Source organism: Bidens hawaiensis, unplaced genomic scaffold (assembly GCF_021521415.1).
Source record: "Bidens hawaiensis isolate Kalapana, Puna unplaced genomic scaffold, B.hawaiensis_p1.1 tig00013007_1, whole genome shotgun sequence".
NCBI lineage: Eukaryota > Viridiplantae > Streptophyta > Magnoliopsida > Asterales > Asteraceae > Bidens > Bidens hawaiensis.
Window position 1 is genome coordinate 419,001 of NW_027492093.1, and position 22,500 is coordinate 441,500.

Genomic DNA, 22,500 nt, shown 5'->3' on the forward strand with positions numbered 1-22,500 from the left:
ATCGTAGCCGAAAGAACGTTTTTGCACAATTTTCTTAACCTGACTACTAAGATCAAACAAATCACCCATCTTTCTTGACAAATTTTGTTAAAATTTGTGAGGGTAAACGAAGTGTGACGGATGTATATAGGCTAATGAAGGCGGCTCCCTGAACGACAGCGTGTTATCCGACGAGGATGATCCTGTTCCCCTATGCGGCTGAATCTAAATCAACGCCGGGCCACCGCCACTCAAACATATCTAAAACCGCTTGTTGATGGGCGAAGTCGATACTAGTTGTTGCATTGCTGCTTGTTATGAAAGATCGTACTATGATAGTTGCAAACATGGTAGTGGTTTAGGTGTTGGTGGTTGCAAAAATCGTGGTGGTGTAGGCTTATAGGACCCCTCGCCGGAAAAAAGGTTTTGGTGCTGATGAGAATATGGGGGGGGGGATGGTGACAGTGGATGGCAGTGGTTTTGGTGTAGGCTTATAGGACTCCTCGCTGGAAAATAGGTGTTGGTGGTGATGATGAAGATGATGGGGGAGGGGATGGTGACAGTGGATGACAGAGGTGGGTACGAAACATTGTCGTTAAGTTTAATTGCTAGAAAGAAATTTAAAAAATACAAAAATAACTTTTCTTGACAACATGTTGTCGGGGAAACGGGTAACCAAAGCGTTGTCATTTTATTTAATTTATATAAAGAAAATCTAAATGAAAAAAACCTTGATGATATGTCGTGGGATAGAAGTTACTAAAACAATCTCGTTTATTGCTTTCGATCTATAGTTCAAGATACAATAAAATCAAAATTAAAATAACAAGCAACCTATCCTGACCACATGTGGTCGGGAAAAGGTTTTCACATGGCCCCAAAAATTTGGTGATCCAGTTAGCTTAAAATAAAATCAAATTAAAAATAGAAAACCTATCCCAACCACATGTGGTCGGGAAAATACTTTTAGATGGCGCCAATTATTTAGTTTTCCCGCTAACTTAAAATAAAAGAAAACTAAAATAAAAGGCAATCTATCCCGAACACATGTGGTCGGTATAGGGTTACCAAACTGCGTCATGCCACTTCATAACTAATAAAATAAAAATATATATATTACCAACCCTATCCCGACCACATGTGGTCGACATAGGTGTTGTGAAAACATTTTCACATGGTCAAGGATTTAAAAAAATTCAAAAATAAAATATATTTAACTTTTTCGACCACATGTGGTAGGGATACATTTTCACATGGATATTCTCGCTAAATCTATCCTGACCACATGTGGTCGGTAAAGGGTTGGTAATAAGTGAAATATGGTCAAACCCTATATCAACCAAATGTGGTCAGTATAGGTGTTTTATAGCCACCACAGTTGTGGTCGGTATAGGGTGGTCCTGTCAGGACAGTTTGCTTGTAGTGTGTGTGTGTGTGTGTGTGTGTGTTTGTGTGTATATATATATAAAAGTTTCGTTGCACGTATTCGTCATTTTTATTTATATTTGGCTTGTATTCATATTTGTTAAATCGACCCGTTTCGTCGTTTCATTTTATTCGTGTTTAACCTTCTTCGTTAATTTAATACTCACAAGGGTTTACATTTATCGTTCGATTGTTTCTTTTTCATTTTGTTCAATTAACGAACTTCCGAGATTTTAAAGTCTTTAATTAAACGATTTGCAACTATACGGGTATAATAATAAATATCCAAGTTTTATTAATTCTTATTACGTTTCAAAGTTCAGGATCCAATTTGTAAATTTCATTTTAAATTTCTAGTCTTAAAACAATATCAAAGTTCAAGGTTGAAAGTGTAACTATATTTTACAATTTGTTCTTGAAACAATAGATATTACAAGGGTTATTTGTCTAACTTTATTTAAAATCTATTTTAAAAGAACTTTAAAAGTTCAGGGACCAGAAGCGTAAAATATTATTTAAATTATTACTATAAGGAATGTGACTTAGTCGTTATAAAAAAAATATTTTTTTGTTTATTTAATTTATCACCGTAAAATGCAGCATTATTTGGCCTCAAATTGTATTATTTATGCAAGTAGATTTGGTCCAAAATACACCGTGACATCCGCAAAGCAGGTAAAATGGATACCTCTACTTCCCGTTTTTGATCATGTGCGCCCTGCAAACCGGAGACGTCCAGTTAGACCCATACGCCCTACTAATCCGCCACCTCCTGCTGCTGAATATGTACATCATATTTGAGATTGAATATGTGTATGTTGAGTTTGAGAGTGAGTTGGTTTGAGATGAAAGTGTGCTGGTTGAGTTTGAGAGTTAACTTGTTTGAATAAGAGTGCGTATAGGTTTTAATAGCTGACATTTAAAAAAAAAGTTAAACAATGAGGAAGTACCCATGTCCACACTTCGTCTGCTGCCCTGAACCTCCACGCTTCTAGACTTCAACTGTTCAACACGCTTTGTTCAGTTGCCTCTTGTCTGTCTAGCTTCACGTAAGCTACGTGCAAAGCCTTGGACCAATGCCTTATCTATCAAATACCCATTAATGCATCCCGTTATTTTCTAGATTCTATTTCCACACGATCTTCAAACACACTGATTTTTTGTCTTTAATGTTACGCCCACTTTGAAACACATATTAAAATAAACTAACATCAACACGATCTTGAGATTTCAATAACTTAAGCGTTATTTTCTTCTCTCCCCAACACCTAATTAATTAACAAGGCATCATGGCTTGTGAAATCTAGTTTATAACCTGGGGTTCTATATAACAGGAGCTAGAATAACTGCTTCTACGCCACTTACCATCATCTAATTAGAATTTACATTACCAATGTAGGATCCCATAACGTTGTTTAGTCTTTTTTATTATTTCATTTTGTTGTCGGTTGTAGTTTATGTTTTAGTATGTCTCTTATGTGTGTTTGGGCCCGAGGCCATGTACTGTTAATCCCATTGGGCCGTAAATAATTAAGAATATGCATGCCATGCTTCTCCTATAAGTAGGAAAGTATGGGAATGCACACTATAACTTTTGGAAAACACTATCCATTTTCTACCAACTTTTCTTCTCTTTATCTTTTCTTTTCATTTACGGTAATAAACCGATCACAAGATTCAAGATCTCGGTTTCGTGAGTGATTTTCGCTAGCTCACGAGTGAGGTTGATTCAAGAACACGTTGTTTGATCCTATATCTTGGACCTACAACTGATATCAGACCTTTCGGCTCTACTAGTTGAGGTTCTTGGGTCACAACATTGGATTTCACGGGGCAGCAGACGAAGTGTAGGTTTATTTAGTTAGATGATGGTAAACAAACTTGTGGGGTAGAAGCAGTTTTTCTAGCTCATGTGATAGAGAACCCCGCGTTATAAACTATATTTCACAAGGTGTGTGATGGCTTGTTAATTAATTAGGTGTTGGGGAACGAAGAAAATAACGCTTAAATTATTGTAATCTCAAGATCGTGTTGACGTTAGTTTATTTAATATTTGTTTCAAAGCGAGCGTAACATTAAAGACAAAAATCAGTGTGTTTGAAGATCATATGGAAATAGAATCTAGAAACTAACGTCATGCATTAATGGGTATTTGATAGATAAGTCATTGGTCCAAGGTTCCTCACGTAGCTTACGTGAAGCTAGACAGAGAAGAGGCAACTAAACGAAGCGTGTTGAACAGTTGAAGTCTGGCAGCGTGGAGGTTTAGGGAAGCAGACGAAGTGTGGACATGGGTTGTCCCTCACTAAGAACTATGTTTAACATTTTTTTTAAATGTCAACTATTAAAACCTATACGCACTTTTATTCAAACAAGTTAACTCTCAAACTCAACCAGCACACTTTCATCTCAAACCAACTCACTTTCAAACTCAACACACACATATTCAATCTCAAATAAGATGTACATGTTCAGCAGCAGGAGGTGACGGATTAGTAGGGCGTATGGGTCTAGCTGAGCATCTCCGGTTTGCAGGGCCACATGATCAAAAACGGGAAGTAAATGTATCCATTTAATTTTTACCTGATTTGCGGATGTCACAGTGTATTTTGGACCAAATCTACTTGCATTAGTAATACAATTTGAGGCCAAATAATGCTGTACTTTACGGTGATAAATTAAATAAACAAAAAAAATTTTTAGAACGACTAAGTCACATTCGTTATAAACATGTAATAAAATTTAGATTAACCCTAAAAAAACACCGGATTGCACCCAAATTTGTTACCGATGAAAACGGAAGCAAATTTAGCAACCGAGTACCCACGGAAATGCAAATTAAGCATGATTACTTGATATAGTAGCTAAGTGGTTAGAGTTTTTGCTTCCGTATGTTTTCGATTGTAAATTGGTGGAAAAAATATGGTATTTGAACTTCAACCATCTTTGTGGTGGCAAAGATGCGATGTTTGTATTGTGATCGTCGTAACGGTTGCAAATTGCAATAGGTTAAATTTTAAGCCGACGCTTTTTAAACAAGTAGGTAGCTTGACATACTAGGGTTATGAGATAATTTCCTCCCTAAAATTAACCCTCATCACTTGCGATCGTCAATCCGCTCAACCACTCAAAACCTCCTATTTAATATTTTCTTTAACTATACATAATAACCCCATTCCCTAGTGTTCTAGTTGTACAGTGTTTATCGCTCATGGATGTGATAGCGAATTTAAATCCTCAAAAGTGTGAGGATACACAAAATGTTAGAATGAGCTTTTAATAAAGTTTTATGTCAATGAAAAATCAAACAAATATTGGAATAGAAAAACGACCATAGTTGGTAATATATTTAAAAGGTAACTTTTTTTTTTATCTTTAATTATCAACAAATTTAATGCTTTGTTTAAAAAATAATCTCTAATTTTTATTAATTTTTTTATTTGAAAAGATCTCAAAATTAAATTTAGTCATTTATTCACTTTTGACTAACTTACCTTGAATTAATTACGATATTAATAGTTTTTAATGCTATGAGCATGTCATATCTGACACCTCTAGTATATATAGCAATGCTCAATTGCAACTAAGAAACTCACACACACAACTTCCATATTTCTTTCAATTGTTTGCTTCCTTCGCCATGACAAGGAAGAAAGTAAATCTTGCTTTCATAATGAATGACTCAGCAAGGAGAGCCACCTACAAGAAAAGGAAGAAGGGTTTGATGAAGAAGATGGATGAGTTGAGCACATTATGTGGCATTGATGCATGTGCCATAATGTATAGCCCATATGAAGCTCAGCCAGAGGTATGGCCCAACAATAGCGATGCCCAACGCGTGCTGCAGCAGTTCAAGAGGATGCCAGAGATGCAGCAAAGCAAAAAGATGGTGAATCAAGAGAGCTTCATCAAGCAAAGAATAGCCAAGGTCAATGAGCAGCTCAAGAAGCTGATAAAGGAGAATAGGGGGAAGGAGATGACTGAGGTCATGCACCAATGCTTGGCCGGAAATGGGACGATTGCAAACTTAACGCTGCATGAGTTGGATGGGGTGGTTGATCAAACCATGAAAGACATTGAAAGCCGGATTGAGTCTCTTAAGAAAGGTAAAGCTGTAGTCGCCCCTCCGCCTCCACTACCGCAAGTTAATGTTGGCAGTAGTAGTTCAAATACTGCTAATGACATGATGGCAAGGTCCTTGGGGAAAAGACCTATGGTTTGGTCCTGGGTATGAGATGCCTCCGTTTGTTGACAACCCTAATATGATTTGGCCAAATCACTTTTTCCCATAAAAGTTAAACTATCTTCCTATTTTGGGTCTGCCATATTTGTCATCCTCATGTTTCCTTTGCTTTTAATGTTGGTTTTTATATGTCTTTCATAACTTATTATAAGTATTATGTTATTTGAATATCAGCTTGAATGCTTTAGCAATCCCGTTTCTCAAGCAATGTATCTTTTATATTCGTATCAATTATATAATTTCATGTGTTCCTATAGTAAATAGAACATAAAAGCATGCATTTCTTTTTAAATTTCAAACTTGAAATATGCTATCATAACGCAAATTATTCATACCAGAAATCAAATACAAATTTAGGTTATTGTGAAATATATTCCAAAAGAAACTTACATGGATTTAATTTGGTATTATAAATCACTAATCACATTAGGCCATGGAGTTCACAGATTGGATGAACAATCTGAACAAAATCTCGGTTTTGGTCCTTGGTTTGAGATGCCTCCGTTTGTTGACAACCCAATTATGATTTTGCCAAATCACTTTTTTCCATAAAAGTTGAACTGCTTCCTATTTTGGGTCTGTCATATTGATCACCCTCCGTTTTATGTATGTTTAGTTTCTTTTAAATGTTGGCTTTTATGTTTCAGTGTCGTTTTATAAATATTATGTTACTAGTTTTAGAGCCTGTGTCACACACGGATAATTCAAATTATAAAATTATAAGTAAAACAAATAATTACATAACGTATATGAAAAAAAAAATGTATTAATCTATGCTTGTATCTATACAATGTGTACATAAATTGATTTTATTTATATCACAAAATGATTTTTTTAAATGAACTTAATAAAAAAATGTCTTGTAAAATCGTACCCGATAATGCTTCTTTCTATTGAAAAATTCATTCTCGGTGTCATATATGTATAATTGAAAGAAATTTTGGTTAAGAACCAATTTTGAAAATAAGACTTTTCATACGATATTAGTTCTAATCACTCAGCCTAAATACAAAAAAGGCATTACCTTTATTGATATATTTATCAATTTACCACCCACCAAAGAAAATTAGGATATTAAATTGTAGCAATGGATATTCTTCAAGAACTATGTTTTTCTGAGCTACAACATAAAAAGATTTTTGATAACTTTCAAAGGGCTTCTCGAATTTGTCATAATGACAACATAAAAAATAACATAACATGTTAACCCATTCAATTTTGTGAATATTTTGTTTCATTTGAGCATAGTTTTGCATGACATGCTTCCATACAACATTTTGATCACCATTGAAGGAATTCATGTTGACATAAATATTTTAAATTTGATAAAAGTTAGAAGCATTGATAGGCATGGAGGTTGCATGTTGAAAGTGTTCGCAATCTTTTCTTAAATTTTAATAGTTGAGGGAAAAATAGTCAATTTGTCAAATCCCAAACCTTTTGATTATTTCAAAAAATGCCCTTAAAATAAACTTAAAACCCGAATCATGTTAAAATTATAACTTTCATACTTTTGACATTTTAAAGTCAACAATTTGAACCCATAACAAATTTGACGATAAATCTATTTTGCATTTTCAAACTTTTAAGAATACTCAAAATTTTCATTTTTGAACCGTAACAAATTTTGACCTAAATGTAGGTAACTTGTACAAAACAATCTATTTACCAACTTTTGACCCATAAAATCAAATTTAACTTCCAAAAAAAAACTCGAAACAATTTTCATTTGAGAAACATGATTTGTTGTTGATTTTTGGAATTCACCAAGTATTTTGAAATATATAGTAACATAATATGTTAATATTTATATTTATAAAAATATATAGATATTATATAAATATAGTGTAAAAGGAAAGTGAATAATTATTGATTTATTACATATATTATAGTATATTAGTTTTGAAGGGAAAAAAATTATAAGAATTAACCAAAACATGACAAGTGTCTACATTTATTTTACTTTATTAGAATAAATAGATTTGAATATAATCTTGAATGTTTTAGCATTTCCACCTCTCCTGATATAACTTTTCTATTTATCAATTATACAATTTTTAAATTGTTACTAGTATGTAGTAGTCATTGTTGTAAAACTTCTAGCTAGGCGCTGATAAACCACTTTGATTAATGGCCGACTAATACCCGTTAATCTCCACTGATCCTAATTAATCGTTAGCCTCCATCTCACCGTCAAAATAACGACTAGTGATTACTACAACACTGGTAATAGATAAAACTTAAATAGTATTGGTTTACTTAAAATTTCAAAATTGAAATATACTATCAAAATGCAAAATATTCATACTAAAAATGAGAAATAAAATACACGTTCAGCTTTGGGAAATATCTTTAAAAAGAAAAAACGTTACATGGATTGAAGTTGGTATCATAAATCACTAATCACATTATAAGGTCATATATTAATTATGATAATCTTTTAGATACTTGTATTAGTTAGTGATTTCATAAACTAAAAACTAGGTTAGGCTACTAATAGCTAGAATATGCTTCTCACAGATCAAGCGTCGTCTCCCAATCCAACTTAGGGCATGCATGTGATATGCAGGCGTAGAGGAGGCAGGGTAGCGGCACATTAGCAGCGATGTGGGCACACGATGATGGTAGGTGCGTGGGGCAGTGGCATGAATGGTATAGTGGGCGTGAGGGGCTAATGTGCTGATTTTTTTTTAACTATTTGTAAAAAAAATTAAACCAACAATTTATCTCCATCTCACCCACCAACCATATTTTACATTTTACCCATCACAACTCATGTTTTTTAGCGTATACTGTGAAAACCCCCACTGCCTAAGTGACACGTAAGTGACACATATGTAGCAAACTCAACATCTCATGTTTCACACAATAATAACACATAGTCTTAGACATATTGTAATCACAAGCTTGGTTATGTAAATTCTAGTTAGATGATGGTAAAACAAACTTGTGATGTTTCCTTATTTTGTTCTTGGTAAGATTCAATAATCGAGTGACCCAAGTTATCTTCTTGTAAATTACGTTGTGTTATTGTTTGATTAATATTAACGGGTATCTAAATTATAATTATTATTTCTAGTTTTCTTTTCATTTTAATCAACTACTTCACGGTATTAGCATTTTTATAATGTAACTTTTCTTTCTTTAAGGCGGTGGTCTAGAAGCAGTTTTTCTAGCTCCTAAGATAAAAAAACTGATGCAGTTTCGGAAGCGATTAATGGCTCGAGAGACTCATGATTAATCAAAGACGATAAATTGAACCAAAGTTCCAAGAACAATGTTCTTATAATAACAAACTTAATCAAAAACTAAAGAAATAAACAACCATAACCCTGTTTATACTAAACAAAGAAAAGAGATAAATACGGAAACGAGATAAACACAAAATATTAAAAGATAATAAAAATCATAATTTAAATTAACGGATGCTCTTGCATCATACTCCCCGTCTTCGAATAAAACTTGTCCTCGAGTTTTGCCTTCAAACCAAAGCCACTCTGATCAAATGGAACATCAACTAGATACCGTTTTATTATGATTACCAGTCTAAAAACCTGAATTTTGTGTGTTGTGTCGCTCGACTTTGGAACGGTACCACCTGGGTCGAATGGAGCATTGGGTGAACTGTTTTCCTTATCTATATAACCATTAAAAATGTTTGGAAATAAGCATTTATTCAACATTGTTGCACCCCATACATAACCTATATGAGTTTCGTTCATCAAAAGAAAACCACCACCACCATTTACTCTCACATCATTTTTATCATTTGGCCCACCCTTTCTTGAGAGCCTACCATTATCACTCGGCAGCGGAGTATTAACCAAAAGTGTAGGCTGATTTAAAAAATCCACCGACATATTCATAAACATGGTAATATCAATCTTCTTTTGATTTTGATCAGGAGATTTGATAAAATAATTCACATTAGCATTTTTTTTTGTTCCATGATTGTCGGCATATGGAATGGAACTTCCAAAACCAAGTCAACACCCCCAACCAATTCCTCGCCACCGTTAGTCAACACCTCGCCACCAGTGACCACCGCAAAACCACCATCTTCATCATATCCTTGTGCTTCCTTTTTTCCCTCTTGAACAATACTTCCGTCAAGAATCTTTTGCACGAACACACATTCTTCCTCATCAGGTTCAAACCCATCTGAATCGAATTTCGGTCCGTCTTCCGACACACCCTCCGGATAGATTGGTTCAAAGAATAGGTATGGATGACGGCTAAACGCTGCTGCTCTCCGTCACCACCTTCGTCCCAGACGACGGTGCTTGACTCGGTTTCCGTTTTGCATATCTCCTGTTGTAACTCGAGATCGCGGACTCGTTTTCGGAGCCGTTCGATCTCTTCAAGATCGCGGACTCGTTGTCAGAGTCGTTTGATCTTTTTAAGATCCCGTGGGTCGGAATAGACTCCACCACTGCCTCAGTCGGCGACTCTACGAATAAGACGTCGATCTTCTCCACGAGCACATGAATAGAAAACACTCGTGTCGTTGCCTCTGTCGGCGAATCTACGAGCAAACAAGTATTCACGTTCATGTCGAGCCATTTGAGAACCAAAAACTCTGATACCAACTGATGCAGTTTCGGAAGCGATCAATAGCTCGAGAGACTCATGATTAATCAAAGACGATAAATTGAACCGAAGTTCCAAGAACAATGTTCTTATAATAATAAACTTAATCAAAAACTAAAGAAATAAACAACCATAACCCTGTTTATACTAAACAAAGAAAAGAGATAAACATAGAAATGAGATAAACACAAAATATTAAAAGATAATAAAAATCATAATTTAAATTAAGGGATGCTCCTGCATTAAAAACCCTGAGTTATAAATAAGATTTCACGATGGTTTGTTAATGTTAGGTGTTGGGGAGAATAGAAAATATTGCTTAAGTTATTGAAATTTCAAGATCAGTAGATGCATCTTAGTTTATTTAAATAGGTGTTTCAAAGTGTGCGTAGCATTAAATACAAAAAATTGGTGTGTTTGAAGATCGCGTGGAAATAGAATCTAAAAACTAACGTGATACATTTATTGGTATTTGATTGACGAGGCATTGGTTCAAGGCTCTGAGCATAGCTGGCATGGAGCTAGGCAGACAAGAGGCAACTGAGCGAAGCGCGTTGAACATGTGAAGTGTATAGCTAATATTTTATATTATTACTAGATTGTGTGTCTTTCGGTTTGCTTATAGTCAGTTTTTACGTACTCAGTACGTTTATTTTGTATAGTAAAATCCCACTGGGTAAGTCCACTTGGGCCAATGAAATGAAAACCTAGGAGAAATAGGGACCCTATAAAAGGGTCACTTTCACCCATTTCTCATAACAACTTACTTTACACTTTTTCTCTCCACAAAACTTCATCTTTTCTTTCTTTTGTGTTTGCAAAACTAAGATACGAGATCCAAGTGTTGTTAGTGATTTCTGCTAACTAACAACACGGATTAATCCGAATAAAGTTGTGAGATTCTGTTAATAGGACTTAGAATTGATATCAGAGCATCAGCTCAACTTTTTAGGGTTTTTGGGTACTTCATTTCGGATTTTGATTGAGTTTTTGTTGGATTTGAGCTTGGATGTGTTTTTGTCACTACTTTTGAAGAATTTTGGACCTTAGATTTGTTTGATTTCATTCAGATCTAAAGTTTGTGTTCTTGAGTGAATAGTGTCGGGGTGAACAGTATCAGTGAACAATACTAGTGAACAGTACCCCATGAATAGTAATCGCATGAACAGTGATTCACATGAACAGTGAATCGCATGAACAGTGATTTGCATAAACCAATAGTTTATCTCTAGTACCTCACCCCACAACCACATTTTACATTTCACTTCATTATAATATTTTTAAAATTATAATGTGAAACACTTTATCCATTGCCTATACGACGAACTTGTATCTCATATTTCATGAGGCTTTATCCACTGCCTATATATGACTTATATTTGATCAATAGAGACATCAATGAATCTTGATTGATTGTCTCATGGGGTAATTATTAAAGTTTCTATCTCTGAAATGACCCAAGTTCGAATCCCAGCATACACATTTCATTTTGGATTTAATAAAAAATGGGTTTCGCCGGGTCACCCGCTGGTTCAACCGAGCCGACCGGTGCAGGCCGACCGCCACCCGCAAAACTCAAACGGGTATTCAGAAACGTCTCAAATACACTGACCGGCCCAGTATAGGGACCGGGTCCCGGTCAGACCGATCTGACAGGCCGGGTTTCAAAACACTGCATAAAAGTTGAACTACTTCCTATGTTGGGTCTGTCATATTGATCACCCTCCGTTTTTTATGTTTACTTTCCTTTAAATGTTACTTTTTATGTTTCAGTAACTTTTTATAAATAAAATGTTATTTGAATATCATCTTAAATATTTTAGCAATTTCGTCTCTCATGATATATATCTTTTCTATTCATATCAAGTATACTATTTTTAAGTTGTTCCTAGTGTGTAGTAGTCATGGTTGTAAAACTTCTGGCTAGGCGCTGATTAACCACTACGGTTAATGGCCGACTAATACCCGTTAATCTCCATTGATCTCAATTAAGAGATCGCTAGTCTCCATCTTACTGCCAAACTAGCGACTAGTAATTACTACAACACTGGTAACAGATAAAACTTAAATAGTATTAGTTTACTTTAAAATTTCAAACTTGAAATATACTATCAAAATGCAAAATATTCACACTAAAAATGAGAAATAAAATACACATTCAGGTTTGGGAAATATCTTTAAAAAGAAAAACGTTACATGGATTGAAGTTGGTATCATAGATTAGAAACAAGATCAGATACATTTTATTCTTAACATGAAAACAGTGAGAACCAATTTGCTGTTATTTTTATAGGTGTTTGCTGTTATGCTTTTTTTTTCGTAGTTACTAATTTTCGATTATAAGACACTATAAGTATTTGCTGATTTATATTTTGTTATTATTAGATTTTTCTTTTGCTGTTATAAGAATTTGCTGGTATTTGCTGTTATTATTTTGTTCTTGATTTTGATTCTTTTGTTGTAATTTTTAGGTTTTTTCTTTGTTATTATAATTCATTGTTTATGTAGATTGGTATTGTAGTTGGTATTGTTTCTTACGTTTTCATTTTTTTATAAATTGGTATTGTTTCCTACGTTCTCATGTTAAAATTAAAATGTATATGAACATTCCCCTCATAAATCACTAATCACATTATAAGCTCATATATTAATTACGATAATCTTCTAGATACTTGTATTAGTTGGTGATTTCATAAAATAAAAACTAGGTTAAGTTACTAATGGCTAGAATATGCTTCTCATAGGTCAAGCATCGTGTCTCCCAATCCAACTTAGGGCATGCATGTGATATGCAATCCAACTTAGGGCATGCATGTGATATGCAGAGCGTAGAGGAGGCAGGCTAGCTGCACATTAGCAGCGCTATGGGCACACGACGATCGCAGGTGCGTGGGTGTTACAAACCAAATAGAAGAACTCAACCCAAAAGACTAGTCTGATAGGTGAGGGAACTCATTTGGCTTATAAACCCCACATCAGTTGCCCATACAACTAATGTGGGACAATTCCCATACCTTGCAATGGTTTCAGTCCGTAACAATACACCCTCCTTAAGGGCCAACATCCTCGTTGGTCACGGCCACGTTGGTCACGGCTGGCTCACTCCAGACCACCACTCCGTGGGCCACCACTCCGAGTCCTCGTTGGTCACGACCATGTTGGTCACGGCTGGCTTCCTCCAGGCCACCACTCCGAGGTTGGCTCTGATACCAATGTTACAAATCAAATAGAAGAACTTAACCCAAAAGACTAGTCTGATAGGTGAGGGAACCCATTTGGCTTCTAAACCCCACATCAGTTGCCCATACAACCAATGTGGGACAAGTCCCATACCTTGCAATGGTTTCAGTCCGTAACAGTGGGGGTGGTGGGATGAATGGTATAGTGGGCATGAGGGGCTAGTATGCTTTTTTTTTAACTATTTGTAAAAAAATAAACCGACAATTTATCTCCACCTCATCCACCAACAATATTTTACATTTTACCCATCATAAAACATAATTTTTAATGTATACTGTGAAAACCTCCTACTACCTAAGTGACACATAAGTGAAACATACGTAGCAAACTCACTCTCATGTTTTACACAATAATAACGAATAGCCTTAGACATATTGTAATCAGAAGCTTGGTTATGTAAATTCTAGTTAGATGATGGTAAACAAACTTGTGGTGTTTCCTTATTTTGTTCTTAGTAAGATTCAACAATTGAGTGACCCAAGTTATCTTTTTGTGCAATACGTTGTATTATTGTTTGATTTATATTAACGAGTATCTAAATCTTAATTATTATTTCTAGTATTCTTTTCGTTTAATCAACTACTTCACGGTATTTGCATTTTCATACTGTAATTTTTCTTTCTTTAAGGCAGTGGTCTAGAAGCAGATTTTCTAGCTCCTGTGATCAGGGTTATAAATTAGATTTCATAAGGTATGATGGTTTGTTAATGTTAGGTGCTGGGGAGAATAGACAATTTAAGTTTATTGAAATTTTAAGATCAGTTGATGTTAGTTTATTTAAATAGGTGTTTCAAAGTGTGCGCCGAATTAAAGAAGAAAAATCAGTGTGTTTGAAGATCGCGTGGAAATAGAATTTAAAAACTAGCATGATACATTTATGGGTATTTGATAGACGAGGTATTGGTTCAAGGCTCCGAACGTAGCTAACGTGGAACTAGGCAGACAAGAGGCGACTAAGCGAAGCGCGTTGAACATGTGAAGCGTAGGGCTAATATTCTATATTATTGTTAGGATTGTGTATGTATTTCGGTTTGCTTATATTCGGTTTTTACGTACTCAGTATGTTTATTTTGTACGGTAAAAGCCCATTGGGTAAGTCCACTTGGGTCCATGAAATGAAAACTAGGAAAAATTAGGACCTTATAAAAGGGTCACTTTTACCCAATGGTCACTTTCACTCATATCTCCTAACAACTTGCTTTTCACTTTCTCTCTCCACAAAACTTCATCCTTTCTTTCTTTTGTGTTTGCAAAACCAAGATACGAGATGCAAGTGTTGTTAATGATTTCCTCTAACTAACAATATGATTGATCGGAGTAAAGTTGTGAGATCCCATTAATTGGACTTAGAATTGGTATCAGAGCTTCGGCTCAACTTTTTGGGGTTTTCGGGTCTTCCACTTCGGATTTTGATCGAGTTTTTGTTTGATTTGAGCTTGGATTTGTTTTTGTCACTACTTTTGGAGAATTTTAGACCTTAGATATACTCGATTTCGTTCATATCTGAAGTTTGTGTTCTTGAGTGAATAGTGTCGGGTGAACAGTACTGGTGAACAGTGCCGGTGAACGGTACCCCCATGAACAGTAATTGCATGAACAGTAAATCGCATAAACCAGTAGTTTATCTCCATTATCTCACGCCACAACAACATTTTACATTTCACCCCACTGTAACACATTATTTTATGTATAATGTGAAACACTTGATCCACTGTCTACATACATGACTTATATGTGACGAACTTGCATCTCATATTTCAACCTCTAATGTATAACAAATAAGCTTATACATATCATAATGAGAAGCTTGGTTATGTAAATTCTTATTAGACGATGGTAAACAAACTTGCGGTATACCCTTATTTAATTTGTTCTTAGTAAGATTCAATAGCTGACTTTCTCAAGTTTTCTTGTGTTATTCTTTTATTTATATTAACCAGTATCTAAATCTTACTATTATTTCTAGTTTTTGCAATTTAAATACTTTATGCTAATTGCAATTTTATACTATAATTTTTCTTTCTTGAGTTGATGGTCGAGAAGCAGTTTTTCTAGACCCTACGTTATAAATTATAAATTGGATTTCACAAGGTATGATTGTTAATTAGCTGCGTATTGGGGTGAGAAGAAAATAGAGTTTAAGTTACTGAAATCCCAAGATCGCGCATGTAGATGACAGTTTCTTTAAATGGGTGTTTGAAAGTGGGCGTAGCATTGAACACAAAAAAAATTGGTGTGTTAGTAGATCGTGCGGAAATCGAATGTGAAAACTAACGTGGTGCGTTTATGGGTGTTTGATAAATGAGGCATTAGAGCATCTCATAGCTGACGTGGAGCTAGACAGACAAGAGGTAGTCAAATGAAGCGCGTTGTCCAGTTGGATTCTAGCTTGGAGGTTCCGGACCACAGACGTAGCATGGACGGGGGTGGTTCCTCACCAACGGCTATGTTTAATTTTTTAATCAATTATTACTAAAACCTACACCCACTCTCATTCAAACAGTTTCACCCTCAAAATTAACCTACACACTTTTTTTCTCAAATCATTTCACTCTCAAACTCACCACACACACACATTCAATCTCAAATACTGATGGAGGTATCCGTTTACCATTTTTGATCATGCACTTCCGCAAACAGAAACGTCCAATTGCACCTGTATGCCTTGCTAACCTGCCATCCCCTTGTTATACAAGTACGCTTAGCAAACCACCCAACACTTGTTGTTGACCCGTACGCCCTACAAACTCGTCACCTCTCGTTGATGAATCATTGACATGATCGATAAAGAGTGGAACCTCGGACTTTGATCAAGTCTTTGAACAACTTCAAGTTTGGGACGAGCACGTCCCCAAGTTAGAGGACGAATATTGCACTGACCCTAGAGAGGAATACGTAGATGATCCATTGGCGGAATACGATATTGAACTTGAATGGTTTAAGATTCCATGATTCATGGGAGGACGAGCGCTCAACGGATTTGGATTACTCATTTAATTCACTCGTCCTTCTTTAAACATTTGTTTTATTATTGTTTGCTAATTAACTAGGTACTGGGGTGAGAATAAAATAACGCTTACGTTATTAAAATCTCGAGATCACGTAGATGATAGTTTCTTTAAATAGATGTTTGAAAGTGGTCGTTTGAAGAGAAAATTTTTTTGTGTGTTTTAAGATTGTGTGGAAAATGGAAATCGAACGCGAAACTAACTTGAGTGTTTATAGATATTTAATAAATGAGGCGTTAAAGTATCTTCATTGCTTCGTTTATAGCCTACGTGGAGCTAGGCGAACAAGAGGCTGCCCGAACAAAGCGCATTGGGAAGTTGAAGTCCAACTTGGAGGTTCAGGAGTTTTTTTTTATGTTTATTTAGATTTTTTTTTTATAATCTTAATGTATGTTTTAAATTTAATGTATGCTGTAAAACAACTACCTATTAGCTATATCAATTATGCATGTAACTTAGAGAGAAAATGAGAAGTTCTTATTCATTCATATGCCTATCTAATACAATAACAAGACCCACTATTTACAAGGGTATAACATTAATACAATCATAATGAATGATGGAGGTTATGTATGTGGTGAGTCACCACATTATGGTTCATTCATAACACTCTCTCTTGACTATCCACATAATGAAATGATTGTTGTATATAATTCTTCTAATACACATGGTGATGTTGACTCATTAAAAACCTTGTTAGGAAAACCTTGTTGGACAAAATCATAGCTAAGGGAAAAAGAGTGCAGCGTATAATACTCCCTCTCGTTTGTATATCCTTAAATGATAGATTTTGATCTTCTACGAAAGTTGCTAAAAAAATGTGTAGCCAATTATTTGTCACTTGATTTTTAATGTGCGTCTCTTTATGCCTTGTAATGTTGTATTATCTTCATGCGATAATTCAGCTAGCTCCTCTCATAAACAAATTCCATAAGATCCACAACTGTTATGTGTTATGTTTCATGCATCTATAAGACTAACAAAACTTGTTTGATGGGTTAATAAAATTCAAATTAGTATCATTTGTTCCTTAGCGGCATCCAAATATTTGTTTTACCCCATCAAAGCATACCATTAGACACAAGCTATATCTTTTCGGAGACTTTTGTATCATCTCGGATTTTTCGTATTTGTTTACCCGATTCGGGAATGTAATTCGGATCTTTCGTATCAATAAAATTATGCATTTATTAGTAATTAATTGTTTTTAATTTAGTTTATATTTTTATAACTTTCAGGGACTAAAACTGTCAAAATATCAAAGTATGGTCTAAGGAGTCCTTAGCGCTGCGTGAAGAAGCGCAGTTTCAGCGAATTCGTTTTCGATTCTCGTTTAATGCTAAATCTTTCCCTAAACGATCCTATATCACGGAAATTAAGCTATAAGTTATTTAATCTGCTGTGGGAAAGTGTCTAGGTTCATTCCTTGTAATTTGATCGATATATTGGAGATCACAAAACTCGATTTCGTCATCAATATATTATTCGTTTTCTAAATCGAGTCGATTTCTTGTTCTACAAGTTGTACCTCTGCCTATATAATTAAACCACACCTTCAAACCCTAAACCATCACTAAAATCAACCATCTCCACCATTCTCTAGCTTCTTCCCTTTGGTGTCTCGGGTTTTCCTTCATCAAGTTCATCATTCGGTGTGACTTTCAAGTTCAAGAAACCTTTGACTCAGTTTTTCTCCTCGTTATAGACATTTTCTGGGTAAGTTGTCTTCTGTAAAGTCGTTTTTATTTATTCAAAGAACAAGAACCCTCAATCAATTTCTGAGATTGAGGGAATTTAATATGTCAATTGGATTCCGACCCGTTTAAATCGATTTCTAACACTTCTGGTTGGAACCGACTTTCGGTCCAGGAGACTTTTATTTTTGTTTCGAGATTTTAAGGTTATTGACCAAAACTCGACTTCCGAATCATTGTTCGGATTCTGGTCAGTCCCAACTCGCTTAAACGTTAAATATCTCATAACCGGAATTCTAGTCATCCGTTTGGATCAACTCCAGCGGCTATATTCTCGGTTTTAATCGTACTTTATTATCTCTAAGTTTCAGGTATGTTCGGTTTATCTCAATCAGCACTTTAAAGGACGGTTCATTCGTTTAATCGTGTTTTTATTCTTGTTTCTCGCACACTCGCCTAAGCAATAAGGTGAGATATCATTCCCCTCATATTTTACTGATTTTTACAACTTTTGGGGACATATGCGTATCTAATTCATATTTTTATATTCTATATATACACAAACTCGCAAACATAAATATTGTGTGTATTTCAATTAAATGTCAATTGTTACTTGTTTAAGTATTTATTTTATCGCATTCGAAGAGGTTCATTATCATCACATTAAAGTATGATCATACGCCGTCTTAGTAGCCAAAGCCCGATTCGCATGGCGATGGTCAACCGACAATCACATTTGTATGCTAGTCATAGTAGCCAATTGCTACTTGTTTAAGTGTTTATTTTATCTCATGGTTTGATTGATTTATACTCACATTATTTTGTTTGCTAATTTATCATTTACTATATATTATTATTAGTGTCAAAACTGGTGATTTTCTCACTCAACATGTGTTGTTGACAAATCTCTGTTTATTTTGTACGCATATACAGGTTATCGGTTGATTTGAAGTTAAGGTGAAGAACACATAGAGAAACTTTAGACATTAAAAATAAAGAATATTTAAATGTTATTTCATTCTAAATTATTATTGTCATGTTTGTAATTGTCATGTTTATAATGTATGATAGTAACTTGTGAGCTGCGAACCACGGTTCGCACCCCGGCATTTCCGTCTTAGGTTGGGGTGTGACAACTTTAAATAGATAATATATCTAATTATGTATTACTAGCAAGACATATTGCGTCAGTTGCATTAAACTATTATACTTCTTGACCAAGAATTTCAATTTAGAATAAAGGTAATTTGTTTTATATCAGACGAACTTTATCCATATTAAAATATTCCAACATCTTCTGCATGAAGTTTTATTGATATAAAAATACCAATATACAACTCCTAGACCCGCATACCATCTCTTTATAAGATGCAATGCAATCGTCAACTTGATATTGTTGATTTATTATTAAAATATTCAACAACAGGACCCTTGACCCTTCTCAAGAAGACACCTAAGGGTTTCTAATAAGTTTTAACGCACACCAGTTTTAAGAATCAAGTTTCCTTACGATCACCTAATTAATTATGAACTAGTTTCTTTATACGAAATCATATCTTACAGCGTGGAAATCAAAGGCGGTTTAATATATTTTATTGATTCGATAGACAAAATTAACCAATCAAACCAAGACGGACTTCTTATGAAGAACTAAATCTAGCAATCTTGATCAACAAAGATCTATCAATAACCTAGCACCTTACGTCTATTTAGGTTAGCAGCACACTTAGGTTTATTTGATTAATCAATATTATTCCTATGATCTTATCGTGAATCAATAATAAAATAGTAAAGAACACAAAGTAGATGACCTAATAGCAACCTATCGTATGACAAACAATAACCAAGACAACTATGGAAAAATAAAACTCAACAAATTCATAAAACCTTTTAACTAATTCATAAAACCATAACGATAAATAAATCCCAAGTCAAAATCAAGCATCAACAAAGGTTCATCACAAGACTAGGCAGTCTATAATGTTTAGCCTATCATTATAAAATCAAACAAAACAATGATAAAGGAAATCATGGTGAAAAACAATAGAAATGAAAGATTAAAGGTGATAAAACCCGTAGTCTTCGTTCTTGATTGAGGAGCACTTCACCGGCTGATTCCTTGCATTCAAACCCACCAAAATATGCAATAAGCTCCGGGAAACTCCAAATTAAGCTCTGGTTCGCAGGATATGCTTAGGGTTAAGTTTAGGGGTGTTTGTATAGGTATTTTGGGCCCAATACAGGTAAAATTCGCGAAAATTCTGGAAATCTAGGCTCCCCGCGCCGTGTGACGATGGGGTGCCACCTCATCGCAGCGCCCCGAGCAAAAATAGGGGGCCGCCTGACAGGTCCGGTTCAATTCTGATGCGGTCTGGTTCGTTTTTTGATCATCCTGTTCTCCGGTTTAGCTCATTTTAGCTCGTTTTTCGTTCTTTTTTAACCACGATCGAGTCTCGGGACCTACAATATATAAATATGTTAGTAGTATACAAATTCTAATAAAAACCGAACCAAAAATAAAAAAATATTATATAAAATATACAAGGAATTTATATATATTTAGCATTATATCAAGAACCACTGAGTCGTTGAACGCTATTGGTGTTGTGTCATAAGGAATTATGAAAACCTTTTATCGAGTCAGCGTGTTTACCGGCATATAGCTGATGTATTTTTAAAAGTGTTTTCAGGTAATCAGGAGTAAGATGTAGAAGTGGATATGCCGATGGAGATAGAAAATCGCTAGGCATAGAATACAGCTGATGGCTCAGCTAATTTTGTAAACGAAGCATATGTAAACTTGTTTTTTTAAACAAGTAATTTTGTAAAACAAAAAAGGGTTTTTAATTCCCTGTATTATAAAAGTAAATATTTTATTTAAACATTTTCCGATACGTAATCAAACTTTGATAAATTAACAAAATTGGTACAAACTATTGGTCATATGACTAGGCTCTAAGGTCGGGTGTGACAAATAGACACGCATTATATATGATTTCTTCATAAATTCTAGGGAAAAAACAAGGTCATACTTCAGTTAGCTATATAAGGCATGATATTTAACCGATGAGTATCGCTAATACATAAATTATCCAAACACATACATACAAATATATTTTTAATGTTTGTTTTTTTAATTATAGTGTAACATCACAAAATCATAGTATCATTTTTTTAGAAGATTCTCTCTATTACGACAAAAGTTATGTTAAATACATCCATACCGATAAAGCAACAATGCCAAGACTAAATCTGTAAGTCCCCGCGGAGCGTCGCTGATCGATACGAGATCCGCACGAGGTCTAGGAGTGCGGAATCCTCCTAGACTTGTTTAATGGTGTAGAAGACGAAGAACACGATTACATACAAACAAACACACGAACAAACACACGAATGGAATAAACACATCTGCAGATCTTTTATATTATAATCAAACCACGTTACAAACCAAACACGAAAACAAATGACGGCCGACCCGAGGTGAGCTCTACCTCGGGCCGTCCCACACGACTCTCCCTCTCGGTTTCTCTCTAGACAAATAAACTGAACACAAAAAACACTCTTAATTTTCTTGATTCTCCAACCTAAACAAGACACACATATATATATATATAAACAACTTCACGGGCTTGGGCCTGTAGGCGAAGTTGTTATAACTTCGCCTAAGGCGAAGTTGTTCGCAGAAGTTGTTACAACTTCGCCTATGGCGAAGTTGTCCTAACTTCGCACTTCGTTTTCGCTTAACAGAATTGCATAGCGACGGTCACAAAATGCACCAACAGACTCCCATTTGACCGTTGCTCTCAATTCTAACAAACACAAAAGATCATCTGTTACAAAACATGCACCAACAGACTCCCTCTTAACTGATGATCTTCTGTTTGCTCTTCAACCAGCCGTGTCTGAAACTGTCTTGTAGCTTCACAAATCTACCAATCACCCAGCGTCTTCCATATCATATCTCCCCTTCAGTGTAAGCTTCTCCGACTATATAGATTGAGGTCTTTGAAATGCATGCATCCCTGTGCCTAATTGATCATCTCAACCAATCACGTGAGTCCTTCTGACTTCACCAACACGTGAAGTTCTTCTAACTTCACTAACACGTGAAGTTGGGCTCCCTCCACAACTTCACCAACACGTCAGCATACGATAAGGTTTAATCTTCAACTACTCAACATCAAGTGATCAATTTCATCACAAAACCACCTTGACAGAATCTAACACACATGACCATTAATTAATCCGAAGCATCTTCAATCACCAGGGATAACGATCAAGAACATAAACACTTTAATTCCCGATTAAATCCAACTTGTTC

General features: G+C 35.0%; 1 protein-coding gene across 1 annotated transcript; it reads left to right on the top strand.

The window, feature by feature from the left end:
• The first annotated feature begins 4,977 nt into the window (after positions 1-4,977).
• Positions 4,978-5,638, top strand: LOC143542990 (agamous-like MADS-box protein AGL80). Its single transcript, XM_077035428.1, has one exon. It carries the CDS (start codon positions 5,045-5,047, stop codon positions 5,636-5,638), a length of 594 nt encoding a protein of 197 aa, XP_076891543.1. The 5' UTR covers positions 4,978-5,044.
• Positions 5,639-22,500: the final 16,862 nt, after the last annotated feature.

Excerpts from the sequence above, each read along its gene's own strand:
- LOC143542990 (XM_077035428.1), top strand. The coding sequence starts at position 5,045 with ATGACAAGGAAGAAAGTAAATCTTGCTTTCATAATGAATGACTCAGCA.